This window comes from Nerophis lumbriciformis, linkage group LG30 (assembly GCF_033978685.3).
Source record: "Nerophis lumbriciformis linkage group LG30, RoL_Nlum_v2.1, whole genome shotgun sequence".
In the NCBI taxonomy this organism is placed as follows: domain Eukaryota; kingdom Metazoa; phylum Chordata; class Actinopteri; order Syngnathiformes; family Syngnathidae; genus Nerophis; species Nerophis lumbriciformis.
This window is the reverse complement of record NC_084577.2, coordinates 3,320,314-3,341,434: the sequence shown is the minus strand read 5'-3', so window position 1 is coordinate 3,341,434 and position 21,121 is coordinate 3,320,314. Positions and strand designations below refer to the sequence as shown.

The 21,121-nt window shown below is 42.1% G+C and overlaps 1 protein-coding gene across 1 annotated transcript in view; it reads right to left on the bottom strand.

The window, feature by feature from the left end:
- The window catches only part of pxylp1 (2-phosphoxylose phosphatase 1), a 73,468-nt gene extending 52,706 nt beyond the window's left edge, over window positions 1-20,762 (bottom strand). The window contains exons 1-2 of the mRNA XM_061925379.2: window positions 20,614-20,762; window positions 2,324-2,454 (exon numbers count right to left, since the gene is read on the bottom strand). Of these exons, the coding sequence (XP_061781363.1) occupies window positions 2,324-2,405 (82 nt within the window). The 5' untranslated portion in view covers window positions 2,406-2,454; window positions 20,614-20,762. The remainder of the gene's footprint in view (window positions 1-2,323; window positions 2,455-20,613) is intronic.
- Window positions 20,763-21,121: the final 359 nt, after the last annotated feature.

Below are 21,121 nucleotides of genomic sequence, written 5' to 3'. Positions count from 1 at the left end.
AGATGATGTGGTCCTGATGGCTTCATCTGTCCAGGATCTTCAGCTCTCACTGGATCGGTTCGCAGCTGAGTGTGAAGCGACTGGGATGAGAATCAGCACCTCCAAGTCCGAGTCCATGGTTCTCGCCCGGAAAAGGGTGGAGTGCCATCTCCGGGTTGGGGAGGAGATCTTGCCCCAAGTGGAGGAGTTCAAGTACCTCGGAGTCTTGTTCACGAGTGAGGGAAGAGTGGATCGTGAGATCGACAGGCGGATCGGTGCGGCGTCTTCAGTAATGCGGACGCTGTATCGATCCGTTGTGGTGAAGAAGGAGCTGAGCCGGAAGGCAAAGCTCTCAATTTACCGGTCGATCTACGTTCCCATCCTCACCTATGGTCATGAGCTTTGGGTTATGACCGAAAGGACAAGATCACAGGTACAAGCGGCCGAAATGAGTTTCCTCCGCCGGGTGGCGGGGCTCTCCCTTAGAGATAGGGTGAGAAGCTCTGCCATCCGGGAGGAGCTCAAAGTAAAGCCGCTGCTCCTCCACATCGAGAGGAGCCAGATGAGGTGGTTCGGGCATCTGGTCAGGATGCCACCCGAACGCCTCCCTAGAGAGGTGTTTAGGGCACGTCCGACCGGTAGGAGGCCGCGGGGAAGACCCAGGACACGTTGGGAAGACTATGTCTCCCGGCTGGCCTGGGAACGCCTCGGGGTCCCACAGGAAGAGCTGGACGAAGTGGCTGGGGAGAGGGAAGTCTCTGGGCTTCCCTGCTTAGGCTGCTGCCCCCGCGACCCGACCTCGGATAAGCGGAAGAAGATGGATGGATGGGATGGACATGTGTTCGGTATGGGACAATTTCACTACTCACAAGTCTGTAAAAATGTATTGTAATTGGCTGAAAAACTTGGCAGACATACACATTTTCATACAACGTAAAACACATTGTTTATCAGTCATTGGCAAGTCACTTGTATAATGATTAAACAACTTGAGGCATGTCTCCCAAAGCATTTAATCACCGCCCATTGTGGTGCCACAAATGTCATTTACAGGCACGTTAAAAGGTTGCAACACCTTAGTGTGTACAATTTTTTCCACAACTGTTTCCTTGCATTCACTGTAGCTGTCAGGGATACATAGTCAAAACAATAGCTACTGTACACAAAATAGGGAACATTGGCTCAATGCGGAAAACCTACTATTGTATAAGAAAAAGGTAGTCCCGACAGATGTGTTAAGTTGCCACAAACTTTCCATGTGTTTTTTGGATTACCGGCCAGAAAGACTCCCATGGGTACTTTTAGGGTCTCTATTGGGGACTTGGGTTTTGGAATAAATTATATCAGACACTAGCAGACTTTTACAAAGAACAACTTTTAGAATACAGAATCAATACTACATCTGTTATAACAAAAAAAACATGATTAGGTTTCTGCAATCTAAAATAATTAATAATAACCACTACAACTAATAATTATGATTATTTATCAGAGATAGAGATGCATTTTCTGGATTTTTTAAATAATGCCTCACTATTATTTTACAAAAAAAAACCTTACATTTAAAGTAACAATCAATGTATTATTAAAACATGTAATTGCCTGTACTGTAAGCACTCGCCACTTCCTGCTTCAAATTTTGCAGCTTCAATCTGTATTATGTATTATGTTGTGGTGATCGCAATATATATTCACCAGGCCGGACGTCTGGGTCAGGGTTAGGGGTGAACTTCCTTCCATGCCAAAGAAGCCATTGTTTACGAGCTGTTTTTCATGTTAAGTGGACAGTATAACTGTTGATGCACTTTCATTTGTGACTCCTACCTCATCAACATCACATCTTCACATCGGTAAGCCTTTGACGTGAACAATGTCGTACGACAACATTCGACGGTACTTGGCAACCTTTAATGATGGCGCTATCATCCACAGATTTGAGGTGACCAACCGAGAATAATTATTTGGGATGTGGCAAAGTACTTTCGTGCTTGAAACCTCAACGTCGGGCAGATCAATGACACTTGGACGATCCCGCGGGCTACTGTTGAGTACTGTACTGAACACTCTCAAGGCAACTATATTGGGTAAAGCGAGGGTAAACGTGACTAAATGGGTGTATGTCTAGAGCATTTTTATAATGCTAAAACATATTTAGAAGGTTGTAGACAGTGTTTTTATACTGTATAAAAATATTTGATTATGAATTCTACTTCCCGAAATTTTATTTACCGCAGTGAGGTCTGGAACCAATTAGACGCGATAAACAAGGGATTACTGTACTGTAAAAAATATGCATAAATATGATGACCAACATTTTGTACATCCCAAATAAACATGTACTTACAGAACTGGAGGCTGAAACTGACGATGGTCAGTACTGTCCCACTCGCCACCACCAGGAGGAGGAAGCAGTTACGGGCCAACATCACGTCATGTGATTGGTCCTTTTCCGTCAGCCCATGCCTTACTTGTAGCCTGGACACAGTAATAATGCATGTTGTTAAACAGCAGCTTGAGCTCATGGTCATGATGATCATGGCTAGACAAAGAACACTGGTTTCCACTGCTGCACAAAATGAAACCGACCCCAAGTCAATAGCTTCTTATTATGTTGCACATTTCTACTGACACAAACCAAAAAGCTCAGTTCAAAACCACCACAAGCAAACACTGCGTTTGCGTCATGGTCATTTTTGCAAATTATCCATGACAATATTTAGCGCCCCACAAACTGCAGATCACAAACTCATTTGGCCCAATCACCCAAATAGGCCTGAAAAAAACATTTAAACTATGTTTGCTCTTGTATGCAGTTATACTTTTGTAATGTTTATTTTCTGTTTATATATTCAGTCTTACAAATCTAAATGAAGTAAGAAGTGTAAAAATATAAAACTGACAAAGGAAAATGATTCAAAAGAAGGACTATCAGTTGTCAACAAAACTTCTGGAGCTTCTGTTTCTTCATGCTGTTAACTATCAGTCTCGCTGCACACGGCAGAATAATTAATTTATTGACAGTGAAGTGTGAAAGTCGATATGTTTACTTTGCAATTAAGTAAACGCAGTCTCAAAGGAGTATAACCTTTGGATGAACTTTCTGACGAAACATCCAAATTTTGATGTCCGGCCCCTGAGCCCTTTCGCTCTAGAAACTGCAGCCCTCTTCGTTATGTAGTTAAATAGCCCTGCTGTAGTGTATGCTACGCAGGCTCGCTCAGCCCGCTCCGAATCCTGCTGCGTCGCTTCATGTGCGTCTCAAAAACGTAATCAACGGTATTAACCGTAAAGTCACTCAGCCCAGTTGGCGAAAGCCTTTTCCCCTGATTTTAGATCAACTTTTGCAATAAGACTCAACGTATGAAAACTCCTCTATCTATTTTAATAGTCATTGTTTGCTTGCAATGAAAGAAACAAGCAAGCTCATGGTGAACAAAGAATAGTGGTTTCTCACGCAGTTGGAAAACACTGGCCCTCGAACTACTGTAGCGAATTGTACATTCTAGGTAACTGATCCCAAAAGTGAAACTAAAGAACTGACAAAGGATCTGTGGATACATCAGTTGCTAATTTCATACTGTTTATCTACTAAAATAAGAAACTAAAAAGAAAATTAATAAATGGATAACTTTAGAGCAGGGGTGTCAAACTAATTTTAGCTCAAGGGTCGCATGAAGGAAAACATATTCCCATGTGGGCTCGACGGGTAAAATCATGGCATAATAACTTAAAAATACAACTACGTCAACTTCAGATTGTTTTCTTTGATTTACTTTGGCCCAAAATAGAACAAGGACATTCTGAAAATGTACATATCACAAATAATCCTCTTGACAAAACAAAAAATGGTGCAGTTTCAAAAACACTATTAAGAACACAATGAAATTAGACTTAATCTCAGTGTTTCTACAAACCAATTAAACTTTAAGTCACAACCCATCTATGATTGAACAAAAACAAAATGAAGCATAAATAAAAATGCTTCTATGTATCAAGTACCTCATTTGTCATTTCCATTGTTGACTTTCTTTGAATTTGCACATAACTATATCAATGTCAGTGTTTCCCACAGGACAGGCATCTATTTGTGGTGGTGTGGTCGGGGGGCGAATACTAAATAATTTAACTTTAGCCTACTACTACAACCATATTATTTACCAGCAACATGAAGTGAAACAGAGGCAGAGGTGTCCTGCCACAGTCAGTCAACCTCCTCCTCCTCCTGCTGCTGAACAGGTCGCACCTGTGGTCCGGACTGTAGGCCTACCTCCTCTCCAAGTCGAGCCCTTTTCGGCCGTTGAAAATATTTTTCTATACTCATCTGTGTGAAGGAGTGAACATCCAACATAAGAATTTATTACTAACGAGCAGAACCGCTCTATGTACAGTGCCGTCTAACCTTAAGCGGCAGCAGCTCAACACATGCAGGGTTCAACGTTAAGGTTTTTTCTACTTGCCCGACTTCTCAAATCTACTTGCCCCAATATTTTTACTTGTCCTGCCTAGGTTTTTTTCTGGCTGTGTAGTGCTCATGGCTTATATCTTACTAAAATCCTTCCCGTTGACTATTTACAACACTACACAGTATTTATTATTATTATTATCTATAATTACATTTAAATGGCATTGCATACATGTAAAATTAAATGCTATTTCACATTATTTGACCAGTAGCAGTTACACTCATCTGAACAGGTCAGCCACCTGTTTAAAGCCCGATCACAGTTGAAATCTTGAAATGAAGGGCCTTTAATGGCCAAAACATTAACCTGGACAACATTTTAACAGCTGGTTGGCTCAGATTTTATTCTTTTCATTGCATTCACATGCTACAGTGGACAGTGGACAATTTAGCTTCAGTCCACGTGTGTTTATTGACAACATGGTTATAACCTGGACACGTTAGCTCGTCGGTATTGTAACACGTGACTGTTACTACGTGCGTCTGCCCCGGGCCACGAGTCAAACAGCGGCGGTGTTAATGAAGCAGCGTCAGGCTGCTCACCGTCAGTGAAACGCTCGGTGAAATCACGGATTAACGTTAAATATATGACGGGCCGCGAGCGATGCAGCTATAACCTATCTACTAGTGATGGGTTGATGAGGCGTCATGAAGCGTTTCGACACATTGCAAAACTGTATTGATACTGTGTCGATACTGTGTCACTAAATACTGACATCTGCTGGACATTAAAAATCCCTACAGGCAACCTATGGACCGACTCAACTGACACTGATTTTATGACCTAGTACAGTGGTTCTCAAATGGGGGTACGCGAACCCCTGGGGGTACTTGAAGGTATGCCAAGGGGTACGTGAGATTTTTTTAAAATATTCTAAAAATAGCAACAATTCAAAAATCCTTTATAAATATATTTATTGAATAATACTTCAACAAAATATGAATGTAAGTTCATAAACTCAGTGAAGCACAAGCTCAGGTTTGTCACTAAAATGTCTGTCAAAAAGAACTGTGAAAAGAAATGTAACAATGCAATATTCAGTGTTGACAGCTAGATTTTTTGTGGACATGTTCCATAAATATTGATGTTAAAGATTTTTTTTTTGTGTGAAGAAATGTTTAGAATTAAGTTCATGAATCCAGATGGATCTCTAATACAATCCCCAAAGAGGGCACTTTAAGTTGATGATTACTTCTATGTGTAGAAATCTTTATTTATAATTGAATCACTTGTTTATTTTTCAACAAGTTTTTAGATATTTTTATATCTTTTTTTCCAAATAGTTCAAGAAAGACCACTACAAATGAGCAATATTTTGCACTGTTATACAATTTAATAAATCAGAAACTGATGACATAGTGCTGTATTTTACTTCTTTATCTTTTTTTTTCAACCAAAAATGCTTTGCTCTGATTAGGGGGTACATTGCTGAAAAAAGGTTGAGAACCACTGACCTAGTATATACAATAATATAAACCAAGTCATTGTATTTCATTTAGGATTATTTCATAACTTCATTTAAATAAAAATATATTTTTTGTCTTTTTTTAGATACAGTCAATAAATAATGTGAACATGTATCATAACATGGAAATCTAAGAGAACGTGTTGTGAATGAGGATGCTTGTGGACCTGGAAATTATTATTTATTTATTTTTACACATTTTTATTAAAAAAAAAAAACGTTTTTCCAACGTATTCAATTTTAGACGCTTTCTCTTCTTAGTTATTATTTCTCCGGCTGTAGAAAAGACCCGCTCACAGGGCACAGAGGAGGCGTCAGTGCGACACAGTTCACGTATTGGTCACGTGACCAAAACAGCTCATGATCGGTCACGTGACTTTCTAAAAGCGGTACGCGCACCGACACAGGGTTTCGCTCTATGAGCTCGACGCATGCACCAATGATCGGTGTTGCCGGACCCATCACTATTATCTACCTATAACAACTGTAAAAATGAAGCAATGCTACCACGCTAGCAAGCGTTAGCTAGCCGGCTATGAGCCACCAAGCTGCTAACTGTCGCCAAAAGGCACCATTTAAGTTTTTTTCCCCATGGCATCCTGGATCAAGGCTTTCAGCAGCTTTTGGACGTTTGAGGTAGAAACGTAGGAAGCGCCATCATTATGAAAAGTAGCCGGCGAGTATTTTGATTCCGTCCGTCCGTCCGTCCGTCCCTCCCTCTTCTTCTTCTTCTTCTTCTTCTTCAGGCCCACCAGGTGAATTAAGCGCTATTGGCGGAGCTACAATGCATAGTAGGCTACCGCCACCTACTGCACCGGAGGTGTAACTACAAGCAACATTCACAGACAGTCCCATTGCTTTTATGAGCGGTCGAGCGAGTCAAAAGCCGAAAAATCCATTTGTGGCGGACGTAATTCTTTCGTGGCGGGCCGCCACAAATAAATTAATGTGTGGGAAACACTGTATGTGCAGCGTCTCATCCAGCATTTTAAGTGCGGTTACCAATTGTTTATTTTACTCCTGTTTATTTTACATTAGGTCGAGGGGGAGGAGTCGCAGCCCTGCTTTACCGTGTACCTATTGCTTGGAATACCTGCTCACCCCAATATAAACTATTTGCTTGCCTAACATAACTGCTATTGTGGCATCCAATAGACACTTTAAGAACAGCAGTTTCGTTAATTTAAAAATGCAGCTCAATTTTAAACTTAGTAAACTAACTAACACAACCTGATCCGGCACGCGGGCATCCCTGCTTCAGAACACTAGGCCACCTACTCAGTGGCCTAGTGGTTAGAGTGTCCGCCCTGAGATCGGTAGGTTGTGAGTTCAAACCCCAGCCTAGTCATACCAAAGACTATAATAATGAGACCCATTACCTCCCTGCTTGGCACTCAGTATCAAGGGTTGTAATTGGGGGTTAAATCATCAAAAATGATTCCCGGGGCGGCACCGCTGATGCCCACTGCTCACCTCCCAGGAGGTGAACAAGGGGATGGGTCAAATGCAGAGGACACATTTCACCACACCTAGTGTGTGTGACAATCATTGGTACTTTAATTTAACTAATTAATTGTATTAATTTAATTGATGGTTTTACCTGCTCTGTTGGTTATGAATCAACCCTCTGCTTGTTGTGCAATTCTGGGTTAAGCATTGAATGGCACTCTCTTCACTAATCCTGCACCACTCCTGTTTTCTTGTCCAACACAACTGGTGCTAAGTTCTGCACACGGCACCAAGCAGGTTTTTGCAACACCGAGCTTTACAAATAAAAACTAATTTAACTTGCTATACATATGTATGTACATATATGTATATACATACATATACATACATATACATATAGATACATACTATATAAACATTTCGGTTTGGTACGTACCTCGGTTTAGAGGTCACGGTTCGGTTCATTTTCGGTACAGTAAGAAAACAACAAAATATAATTGTTTTGGTTATTTATATACCAAATTTGTAAACAATGGCTTTATCCTTTTAACATTGGGAACACTATAATTATTCTGCCCAAAAATAGAAATAGCTCTGTGTGTGATGGATGTGAGCCACCACTAGGCTGATCAGTGCAACAGCAGGCAGTCATGAATGCTAAGCATAACAATAACATACATATACACACAGGGTCCATTGCCAGGGTTAATGTGGTCAACATATATAAAATAAAAACTAACTAAGATAAGGCTCAGAATTGTTTCTTAACAAAACCTTTCTACATATAAAGTGCTTTTTTTGATTGATTGATTGATTGATTGAGACTTTTATTAGTAGATTGTACAGTACAGTACATATTCCGTACAATTGACCACTAAATGGTAACACCCCAATACGTTTCTCAACTTGTTTAAGTCGGGGTCCACGTTAACCAACATTAAACTGCCTCAAGTTGTTGCTCAGATTACATCAAATTTGTCATTTTATTTAATCTGAGCAACAACTTTTCTTCTCATATAAAAAGTGCAACATAAACAGTTTCAAGTCAACTCAGCCTCAGATTAACTTTTCTCCCCCCCCCTGCCTTTAACCCTGGTGACTTTCACTCAATCCTCATGTTTTTTGCCAGAAAAATCAGTTTATCCACATTGTCTGCAGAAAGAGCAGACCTGCTTGCAGTTACAATGTCTCCAGGTAGTCCCTGGCTAACTTGGTAGTAAGAGGATATATGGGCTCATTGTTCTTCCACCATAGAAGTGGGTCAAAATCTAGTTTTTAATGCAATATGGTCTTAAATCTGCTGCTATAAAAACACCAACGCCATTTGTTATTGCTTTAGCCCCGTCTGACTCGCCGAGGAGAGGCTGCTTGAATGCGGTGTTTGCACGACGCTCGTCTTTCTCTTCGTTGAAGCGATGTTCACTTGGGGGTGGTGACGCTTCAAATGGGTTAGCATGTTTGACGTGTTGTCAGAAGCATACCCTACCGCTGCTGAACAATGTCGGCAAACCTCCGTCCTCCATTGTTGTATCGCACCGCGAAGCCGACGTGTTCCCAAACGGGTGATCTTAACGAGGCAAGAGGGTCTTCCAGATCTGGCTTTTACATGTTGTCGTAGCCCGGTCGCTGCTAGCATGCCGGGTGTTGTGCCTCGGTGTGCATTGTTTACACAACGTGCGGTACACTACTTAATATGTCCGTGTGGAAACTCGTTCGGTACACCTCTCTCTCTCTATCTATCTATATCTATATATATATATATATACACACACACACACACACACATCATATATATATGTATATATGATGTGTCTGTATATATATATATATATATATATATATATACATACACATACACACACACACACTATATATACACATATATATATATAAACACACATATATATATATATATATATATATATATATATATATATATATATACACATATACACACATACATACATACATACATATATATATATATATATACACACATATTAGGGCTGCAACTAACGATTAATTTGATAATCGATTAATCTGTGGATTATTGCTTCGATTAATCGATTAATAATCGGATAAAAGAGACAAACTACATTTCTATCCTTTCCAGTATTTTATTGGAACAAAAAACAGCATACTGCCGCCATGCTCTTTCAACTTGCCAAATAAAACAAGGAAAATGTTACAAAAATGCACACTTTTGACACCCCTGCTATAGATAATAACACATTAAATCGATAAATCTATGGATGAAAAGCAGAGCCTGACGACGCATGCGCATATATCACAACTCTCTCTGTCTCTCCCCCTCCCTCACCAATGCTGCTGTGCGCACAACTTGTTGTGTTTTTAACCTTCTTAACCCTGAACGTACATTGAAAATACACGCAACCCTAACTCAAAATGCCGGACATTTCAGGCATTTAAGAAACACTGTCCGACAGCCCCGCAAAAGAGGACATGTCCGGTGAAAAGAGGACGTATGGTCAGGACCGAGCTCGGTCGCTGCTAGCATGCTATCACCGGACATGTCCTCTTTTGCTATCATGCTAGCAGCTAACGGGCTAGGATAGACTGACCATACGTCCTCTTTTCACCACACATGTCCTCTTTTGCGGAGCTGTCAGGGCAGAGTTTCTTAAATGCCTCAAATGTCCGGCATTTTGAGTATTGTTTACACAACGTGCAGTACGCTACTTAATATGTCTGTGTGGAAACTCGTTCGGTGCACTTCCGCACCGAAACGAAACCCCCGTACCGAAACGGTTCGATACAAATACACGTACCGTTACAACCCTATTATTTACGAATCGATGACTAAATTAATCGCCAACTATTTTTATAATCGATTTTTGCGTATGCATACTTACACTCATGCACATAATCACGTTTCGTCAAACATATATTAAAGTTGTTGCCCTAGGGTAAACTGGGTATAACACATGGCACACTGACAAAGCTTAACCTATTGTTACTATAACAATCTACAAGGTTAATGTAGGTTTCTTTTCTTTCTACTCCCTCCATTTTTCTGCATTCTTTCGTATCTCAAGTTATCATTACGTATATGTATTGTTGCATTTGAACAATTGTATTGTTGATAATAAAGGTAAAGTATTGGTAGTGTTCTTTATCAATAGCGCTATTTCTATTGATCCATTTGTAGTGTAATGCTCATTGTCATTTCTGTATTAATTTTTATTTTTCGCTAACTGCTTATTTGCTATTACTTTTACCATCATATTTGCTGATGTTGCTCTATTGTTGTTGTTGTTGTTGTTGTTGTATGATGTTGTTGTTTTTGTCTCTCTGTCTAATCCCCCTCTTGTCCCCACAATTTTCCCCTCTGTCTTCTTTTTTTTCTCTTTCTATCCCCTCCTGCTCCGGCCCGGCAGGGGAAGCAGTGCACTATCAACACCGTGTATGGTGAGGATGGTGTTCTGCTGACCTCGACTGCGGATGTTGTGGATCGGTGGAGAGAATACTTCGAAGACCTCCTCAATCCCACCAACACGTCTTCCTATGAGGAAGCAGTGCCTGGGGAATCTGTGGTGGGCTCTTCTATTTCTGGGGCTGAGGTTGCTGAGGTAGTTAAAAAGCTCCTTGGTGGCAAGGCCCCGGGGGTGGATGAGAGCCGCCCGGAGTTCCTTAAGGCTCTGGATGCTGTGGGGCTGTCTTGGTTGACAAGACTCTGCAGCATCGCGTGGACATCGGGGGCGGTACCTCTGGATTGGCAGACCGGGGTGGTGGTTCCTCTCTTTAAGAAGGGGAACCGGAGGGTGTGTTCTAACTATTGTGGGATCACACTCCTCAGCCTTCCCGGTAAGGTCTATTCAGGTGTACTGGAGAGGAGGCTACGCCGGATAGTCGAACCTCGGATTCAGGAGGAACAGTGTGGTTTTCGTCCCGGTCGTGGAACTGTGGACCAGCTCTATACTCTCGGCAGGGTCCTTGAGGGTGCATGGGAGTTTGCCCAACCAGTCTACATGTGCTTTGTGGACTTGGAGAAGGCATTCGACCGCGTCCCTCGGGAAGTCCTGTGGGGAGTGCTCAGAGAGCATGGGGTATCGGACTGTCTGATTTTGGCGGTCCGCTCCCTGTATGATCAGTGTCAGAGCTTGGTCCGCATTGCCGGCAGTAAGTCGGACACGTTTCCAGTGAGGGTTGGACTCCGCCAAGGCTGCCCTTTGTCACCGATTCTGTTCTTAACTTTTATGGACAGAATTTCTAGGTGCAGTCAAGGCGTTGAGGGGATCCGGTTTGGTGGCTGCAGGATTAGGTCTCTGCTTTTTGCAGATGATGTGGTCCTGATGGCTTCATCTGTCTCGATCTTCAGCTCTCACTGGATCGGTTCGCAGCCGAGTGTGAAGCGACTGGGATGAGAATCAGCACCTCCAAGTCCGAGTCCATGGTTCTCGCCCGGAAAAGGGTGGAGTGCCATCTCCGGGTTGGGGAGGAGACCCTGCCCCAAGTGGAGGAGTTCAAGTACCTCTGAGTCTTGTTCACGAGTGAGGGAAGAGTGGATCGTGAGATCGACAGGCGGATCGGTGCGGCATCTTCAGTAATGCGGACGCTGTATCGATCCGTTGTGGTGAAGAAGGAGCTGAGCCGGAAGGCAAAGCTCTCAATTTACCGGTCGATCTACGTTCCCATCCTCACCTATGGTCATGAGCTTTGGGTTATGACCGAAAGGACAAGATCACGGGTACAAGCGGCCGAAATGGGTTTCCTCCGCCAGGTGGCAGGGCTCTCCCTTAGAGATAGGGTGAGAAGCTCTGTCATCCGCGGGGAGCTCAAAGTAAAGCCGCTGCTCCTCCACATCGAGAGGAGCCAGATGTGGTGGTTCGGGCATCTAGTCAGGATGCCACCCGATCGCCTCCCTCGGGAGGTGTTTAGGGCACGTCCGACCGGTAGGAGGCCCCGGGGAAGACCCAGGACACGTTGGGAAGACTATGTCTCCCGGCTGGCCTGGGAACGCCTCGGGATCCCCCGGGAAGAGCTGGACGAAGTGGCTGGGGAGAGGGAAGTCTGGGCTTCCCTGCTTAGGCTGCTGCCCCCGCGACCCGACCTCGGATAAGCGGAAGAAGATGGATGGATGGATATATATATATATATATATATATATATATATATATATATATATATATATAAAATAATAATAATAATAACAACAACATCACTGCAAATTGTTAGTTGCTTCTTTTGGACTGTTTTTGTGTAAGTGCACACACTCCCTGTGTGTACGAGTGTATGAGACAGTGGTCTATGAAAAGCATTAACCGATGAGCAATTTTTATTCAGTATAATTAGTAATTGTAAAGTATACACACATTTAAAAATATGTTCTGTTAAACCACTAAAGGTAACATAAGCTAGCCTGTGGTGTTCTTGTCATTGTTTTTGTTTGAAAAATGTAACAGAGAAAGTTGCAAACAGCTGAGCCTCTTTAAAAATAATGTATTTATTTCTAGTTCTTTTATTCTTATTTTTTTAGAAAAATGTTGTATTGAATTCTTTTGTAGTGGTATGGTATGATATGGTTATTATAACAGATGGATTAATTTATGCAGAAAATGTATCTGAAATTAAATTAAACGTTGACAGGGGAATGACGCACATAATTCTAATAATATAGCATTTGTAACAACAAAAATAACACTTAAACAAATTGGTAACATTCAAATGAAAGAAAAATATCAAGAGAAGTGCTGATTTTAACACCAAAATAAATTCTTAACCGCAATATCTGTGCCTGTTTTGTTAACAGTAGTGCAAATGTTAAAGAACATGCAATTGCCATGTGAAAAGTGCAGACATGTGTGGTGTTGATGTGCCACCACTGGAGACAGGAAGAGACAGAGACCACATTGAAATACTATCGCTAGTCTGATCATTACCAGTGGAAGCACAAAATATACCTGCAATCGTCTGCTGACCAGCAATGATAGCTTTTATCTTTTTCTTTAGTGGCATTTTGGCATTTCCGCCAACAGACTATGTTTGCTTATTTCATTACAGCACATCCTCAATGTTAAAACACCATCGACAGGAATGGGCACATTATCGAGCAGTGTGAACGTGGGTTTATTTACTATCAAGTTCATGTCTTTAGTTGTTGAAATGAAACCCGTGGTAACTAACTATTTGTTTTAGTGGCGGCTAAGCTAGCATGTCATGAGACCGGCAATACAGTGTACACGCACATATGCGCTGAGCAGATGGTTGATATGGTGGCGTTTATGGTCTGTTGACACCAATGTTTCTTTTCCCCAAATGTCACTATTTGATCCACTTGTTATGGCTTTATTTTAGGAGCAAAATCAGAATGAAAGGTTAGAAATCCATATTCCCACGAATGCTACTTTTTAATTTTTTCTTGTCCCACAATCTATTTTTAGATTTTTTGCGGGCAGTAACAGAAACGTCTGGCTCTCTTAAGTGTGTGGTCAGCATTTAAATGTCCACTAAATTGATTCCCGTGTAAAGCTGCCAAAGCCGTGGGAATGAAAGCGGATTGGAAAACAACTTGAAGTCTATAGGCTTACTTTCTACAGAGAATCTCCCATCTGATAATTAAGTGGGGACACTCTTGCCACATTTTTTGTGTGAGGAGGAACAATGTCATAATTTACCAATATGGCCTGCTTGCACTGTTATATAGCCATGAAATGATGGTACTAAGGCACTCACCATTGGGTTGCGGTGTTTGCAAGAGGTCAACAGACAGCGTGTTGCCAATGCCAGCGTTGATAAGGGTCAGGGTTAGGGTTTTTGTCTGTGTCAGTGACGGCTACAATCAGCTTTGTACTGATGGTTGCCTATGCTACGACCACTGGACAGAGCGTCAGCATTGGTATGTTTTTTACCTTGACTTAAGGTCTATATAATCAATCAATCAATCAATCAATGTTTACTTACATAGCCCTAAATCATGAGTGTCTCAAAGGGCTGCACAAGCCACAACGGCATCCTCGGCTCAGATCCCCACATCAGGGCAAGAAAAAACTCAACCCAATGGGATGACAATGAGAAACCTTGCAGATGTGGGGACCTGCACCCCCCCAGGTGACCGGTACAATAGACATCGAGTGGATCTAGCATAATACTGTGAGAGTCCAGTCCATAGTGGATCTAACATAATAGTGTTAGAGTCTAGTCCAGGGGTGGGCAATTAATTTTTACCGGGGGCCGCATGAGCAACCCGAGCACTGCTGGAGGGCCACATCGACAATATTTCAATTAAATTTTGCTCAATATTATTTTTGATATATACCGTAAGATAAATAATAATAATAATAACTTTCATTTAACCTAACTTAACTTTATACCAAAAGCACCACTTTGGAAATCATTTGTACCCCTTTCAGAGATCACATTTAGTTCCCCTTAAACATCCTCATGTTGCACAATGAAATGTAAGCATAGGATGAAGTGTGCATTCCTGTAACTTTCTCTCGTATCAGCATTCCATGATTAATATAAATTAATTAACATTAATAATAAATTTCAGTAAAATAAGCACACGTATGACTGAGGAGTCATAGTGTAACTTTGTGTGGTGTTTGAGTTGTCCGACTTTTTGTGTGGCCATAAACGCACCAGTGGTTTAGTAGTATGCGTGTTTGTGACATGACAAGTTGGTTTTGGCCTGGTTTGTACGGCAGAAAATGACTAGTTTTTCGAGATAGAAGTTTTTTACTCGTGTTTTTGGTGTGGTTATGGCCGAATATAAACAGTTTTGCTCAATAAAGTGATCGATATAATTCCTGGCCTCGAAGCATTTCGATAGACGTTACAATAATTGAACGGTGTTGACGAACGCCGTTAGGCCGCTTGTTGTCACTGTCACTCAGAGTTGCATTGCAACATTATACAGAATAAATGTGTTTATATTGTTTAAAATTCAGATGGGATTTGATTTGGTGCACGGCATATATTTGCTGTGCGCAGAGGACGCTTGAGCAGTGCGCAATTGCGCAGGCGCGCACCTTAGAAGGAACGTTGCTTGGCAGTCCATGGTCTTGTTGAAAACACGCCATTCATTATCAACTTTTCTCTTTTTAGCGTCTCGGGAGTAACCGTGCATCACTTGTCGCTGTGCACCTTCACTCACAGGTTACACACGGACATACGTCCATAAATAACACTTTTCAAAATAAAAGCAGCACAGTTGTATTGCGCGCACGACATGTATGTTTTTTCAACTTTATTTTGTAATTTGTGATTGCAGCTGTTCACAATCACTCACAATCACGAACGCGCATACAGTACGTCCACACGGAAGTAATACAAATAACGCTTTTCAAAACAAAAGCAGCACCGTTGTATTGCACACTCGACATAGATACTTTTTTAAATGTATTTTGTAATTTATGATTGGCCTCACGCGGGCCGGACAGGGACGGATGTGGCCCGCGGGTCGCAGAATGCCCAGGTCTGGTCTAGTCTATAGTGGGGGCAGCAGGAGATAATCTTGAGTGGAGACAAGTCCAGGCATGTGATTTGACCACAATGAAAAAGACTGAAAAAATTTCCGGGGATCTGGGGGACGAAGGCCCCCCGAAGCTCCTGGTTTTTCACCAATTTAACATGCTAAAATTAACAAAGACAGCACCATTTGAAGAAAACATTTTAGTGTTTAAAGACATGAAAACATCATTAATAGAACATACCTTGCTTCAAGTTGTTTCATATGTTTTTGGCGTTTCGCATGTACTTCCAAAGCCTTGAAACCTTGTGATCCATAGTCAATATTATCATGACACCACGTGCACAAAACCTTTCCGGGACGATCGATTTTCCGAATAAAATCACCGAACAAAGTCGTAACTTCCTTCTTCCCAACAATATCAGTGATTTCCCTTTCCATCCAGTCCCATCGAAACTTATTTTTGACATGTTTATCAATTTCTTTTACTCGTAAAGCGTCCTTTCTCTCGAGAACCGACATCGTTTACATATGGAAAATGGCGGTAATAACCTATATGAATGATGACGTTCTTAACATCATCATTCATAACAGATGTTCTGGTTGGTCACAAGGAACATATCGACCAATCAACTACGCCGTAATATAAACTACGTCTCGAATCTTGATTTAGGGTCGGGGAAAAAAACGGGAAAACGGGAGATAATTTTTTTTTTTTTTTCGAGATTAAAAAAGACAGAATTCCGACTTTTGACGGAAAAATCACATGCCTACAAGTCAGCAGCGCAGAGACGTCCCCAACTGATGCACAGATGAGTGGTCCACCCTGGGTCCCGACTTTGGACAGCTAGCGCCTCAACTGTGGTCACCGAATAAACGATGAGTTGGCGACATGTCCAGGGTGTATCCCGCCTACCTACCGCCCGAGTGCAGCTGAGATAGGCTCCGGCACCCCCAGCGACCCCGATAGGGACAAGCGGTAGAAAATGGATGCATGGATGAATTGTATTGTCAAATGCAATTATTGGAAAAAAATGTGTACCGTATTTTCCGCACTATAAGGCGCACCGGATTATTAGCCGCACCTTCAATGAATGGCATATTTCATAACTTTGTCCACCAATAAGCCGCCCCGGACTATAAGCCGCGCCTACGCTGCGCTAAAGGGAATGTCAAAAAAACAGTCAGATAGGTCAGTCAAACTTTAATAATATATTAAAAACCAGCGTTCTAACAACTCTGTTCACTCCCAAAATGTACGCAAATGTGCAATCACAAACATAGTAAAATTCAAAATAGTGCAGAGCAATAGCAACATAATGTTGCTCGAACGTTAATGTCACAACACACAAAATAAACATAGCGCTCACTTTCTGAAGTTATTCTTCATTCGTAAATCCTTCGTCTTCGGTGTCCGAAGTGAAAAGTTGGGCAAATTTACGATTCACTGGCAGATGTTGGCGTCGTCTGGCGCTGCCTCCTCGTCTTAGTGAAGGTGTGTTCGCCTTCTGTCATCCATTGTTCCCACGCAGTTAGCAGTCTAGCTTCGAATGCCCTGTTGACACCAATATCTAGCGGCTGGAGGTCTTTTGTCAATCCACCCGGAATGACGGCGAGTATTGAATTAAGCGCGTAAGCGTGTCTCTCAATGTGCTGTTATGAGCTAGCAAATATAACAACTACACTACCCAGCATGCAACGATAGTTACGAGCATGCGCGGTAGCCCTGAGAAGCGTTGTATGCTGGCAGTTAGCACGCTGTGAGTAAACGTTGAGAACTCAGTTAACACGCCTCGTCTGCATTATTTATAATTAGACAGACAACACACTTAATAGGAGCCATTTTGGGGTCTTTACATAAACACACAAATGGAAATGAAACGTCACATATCCCAGCATGCACCGCGCGCTTCTTCGTCATCCATTGTTCCCACGCAGTTAGCAGTCTAGCTTCGAATGCCCTGTTGACACCAATATCTAGCGGCTGGAGGTCTTTTGTCAATCCACCCGGAATGACGGCGAGTATTGAATTAAGCGCGTAAGCGTGTCTCTCAATGTGCTGTTATGAGCTAGCAAATATAACAACTACACTACCCAGCATGCAACGATAGTTACGAGCATGCGCGGTAGCCCTGAGAAGCGTTGTATGCTGGCAGTTAGAATGTGGTTATGAGCACGCTGTGAGTAAACGTTGAGAACTCAGTTAACACGCCTCGTCTGCATTATTTATAATTAGACAGACAACACACTTAATAGGATCATTCATAACAGATGTTCTGGTTGGTCACAAGGAACATATCGACCAATCAACTACGCCGTAATATAAACTACGTCTCGAATCTTGATTTAGGGTCGGGAAAAAAAACGGGAAAACGGGAGATAATTTTTTTTTTTTTTTCGAGATTAAAAAAGACAGAATTCCGACTTTTGACGGAAAAATCACATGCCTGCAAGTCAGCAGCGCAGAGACGTCCCCAACTGATGCACAGATGAGTGGTCCACCCTGGGTCCCGACTTTGGACAGCTAGCGCCTCAACTGTGGTCACCGAATAAACGATGAGTTGGCGACATGTCCAGGGTGTATCCCGCCTACCTACCGCCCGAGTGCAGCTGAGATAGGCTCCGGCACCCCCAGCGACCCCGATAGGGACAAGCGGTAGAAAATGGATGCATGGATGAATTGTATACATAGTTTTCACGCCCGACTGATTTCCCATGATGCTCCGCGCGATCCGCCATTTTGAAAGGCAAGCGCACCGGTACAACATCAGCAAATTCATATATACGAACCCGTTCACAAACGTATGCATAATGGCCGAGAAACCAGCAAAAAAGAAGTATAAAGAAGGCTTGGACAACCAGACGTTGGAAAGATACAACCAGAAGACACAATGCATAGGCGTTGACCCGTACGAAGTGCCGAAACAAAGTTTCACGTATGACCACAAATGCCTCCAGGCCATAACGTACATATACATTTTGAACTACCTCGTCAATTACACCAGTGCCTATACAATGGAGGAATTGAGGGCATTCAAGTCTCTGGAGGCGTACAACCAGTTTATTAACGGATGGGTCAGCGACGTTAAAAGCATGACTGCAAACGAGAAAGTGCTTGTAGTGGGCAGGGTATGTATATATAACGTACATTAAAACCATGTGTTTAGCGAGGACACGTCGGACTCCTTAGGATAAGGGGAGTCTGCCCAAGCCTGTCCTCTCCCATCCACTTATATTTATTTATATATGTGATAAATTTGTTAATTTATTCAATTTGTTAGTTTTGATAATGCCCAACTGAAGAGTATAAAATATAATTCACGAGTATGACAACGTTGAAAGTTTTCCACTTGTATCGCTAGCAACGGCATTAGACTTGTGTTTTTTTGTCCCAACGTGGTCTTTTACATCGCTATTTCCTCCGTGTCCGATCGAAAAATCTTGTCTGCACAAGGTGCAATTCACGTAGTTTTCACCCTTTTTGGAACGAATAATTATTCCCGGATAGGCTTTTGAATATTCTTCACGGAATGACTGCAGTTTTCTTTTCGGTTTAAGACTCGTTTGCGATTTTTCTCCGGCTGATTCCATTATCGTTCTGTAATGTTCCCAGGAACGTAGGCTCATAGACTTATTCGTTTGTCTCGTATTTATTGTAATAAAATGCAATGTAACCACACAACTCATTTCGTGTACAAGCAACCTGGGCTGAGATGGGCGCTATATATCCTGAGGGGGGGGGGGGCTTTCGCTTTCGTGGTCCATCCCATAAAGGGCTTCGAGAATAGCAAATTGACAAAAAAATAAACAATACATCGTTCTAAAATGTTTAATAAACAGATTGAGACGTAATCCTACCTGTTACAAAGTGATCAGAACATATTTTGGAATGTTGAGATGGCTCCTCTTTCCTGTTGATGCTTGCCAACCACAAGCGTCGTCTCTCCTCGCTGATTTTCCTTGTCTGTTCTCCTTCGTTGTGTCTAATTTTAGGAATACTGAAAAATCCTCGCTGCACTGATCCATCCCGTCGATTTGTACATCCATTCACCCAACAGGAAATAACCATTATGCGCCTTTCACCAGTGTTTGCTCGAAGCTATTGTCAATAATCGTGAAGCGTGTCAACTAGGCCAGGTGTGTTTTGTTTGCCTCCCAAGATGGCGGATGACCCGGGATAACCCGGATGTGTGACGTCACGTAAACACCATGTATTGTCAAATGCAATTATTGGGAAAAAAAATGTATACTTTGTCTGGAAAAATTGGTTATGTTGTCAGGATGACTGCCAATTAATCCACCAAATGAAACAAACATCATTGCTGAAGTGAAATGCAGAACACATGGAATATTTATGACTTTCTAGCAGTCTCACACTGACAAACACAACAATTATGCAAGATAGGAGCCTCATGTATAAGGTGAGGGCCAGTACCATGCACCAATTATTGCAATTTGATTGGACGTTTGACAAGCAATGTCATATATTTGATGTGGTTTTAGAGTGTTTTTCCTTCCTAACTAACACTGGACTGAAATCGTTCCCACTGTGGACATTGCCCCGGTGCTCGTGTGTACGCGTCTAGACTAGAGCATAGCGACAATGTTGGCTAGCTACTTAACGGTACACGCACTAATCCTGCGTGGAAGTACACACAAACAGCATTTTTAAACGGCACAACATAAAACTGGAGACATTATTATGTCATGCACGGTAAAGTTGCAACCGCTCAATATTGGACACATAATGCCACATCCACACAGTCGTGCCCACTTACAAAGAACACACACGCTGACGTCACTCGTACATCGCGGGCAAATCTTACCTGAAGGAACTGGACGTCTTTTCCGCACGGAAAACGGCGAACTACTTTGTTCCGTTGTCTCGTTTGGTTTCCACGGTGGAAAATAAAATGAAACAAAACCTTGACGGAGAGCGGCGGTAAGGGCGCCCGTGAGAAAATGGGTCTAACTGCAGACTTAATACACTGCAAAACACGCCCACTACAAGACACGCCCCCAGTGGGCGGCAACCTAATGCAGCGGAACAGAGTAAGCTAAAACCTCTCCAAACTTTGACAAAATTGAAGGCGCTCAAAAAGTTCTTACCGTGTATTTCGGACCATAGGGCGCATAGGGGCCGATTTACATTTCTGCCAGGTGGGTGCTCGGTGTGTGTTGTCCCGATAGCAATATTTTGATACCGGTACGGTACCAAAAGTATTTCGGTACTTTACGGTACATTTCTAAATAAAGGGAACCACAAAAAATGTCATTATTGGCTTTATTTTAACAAAAAAATCTTAGGGTACATTAAACATATGTTTCTTAAGT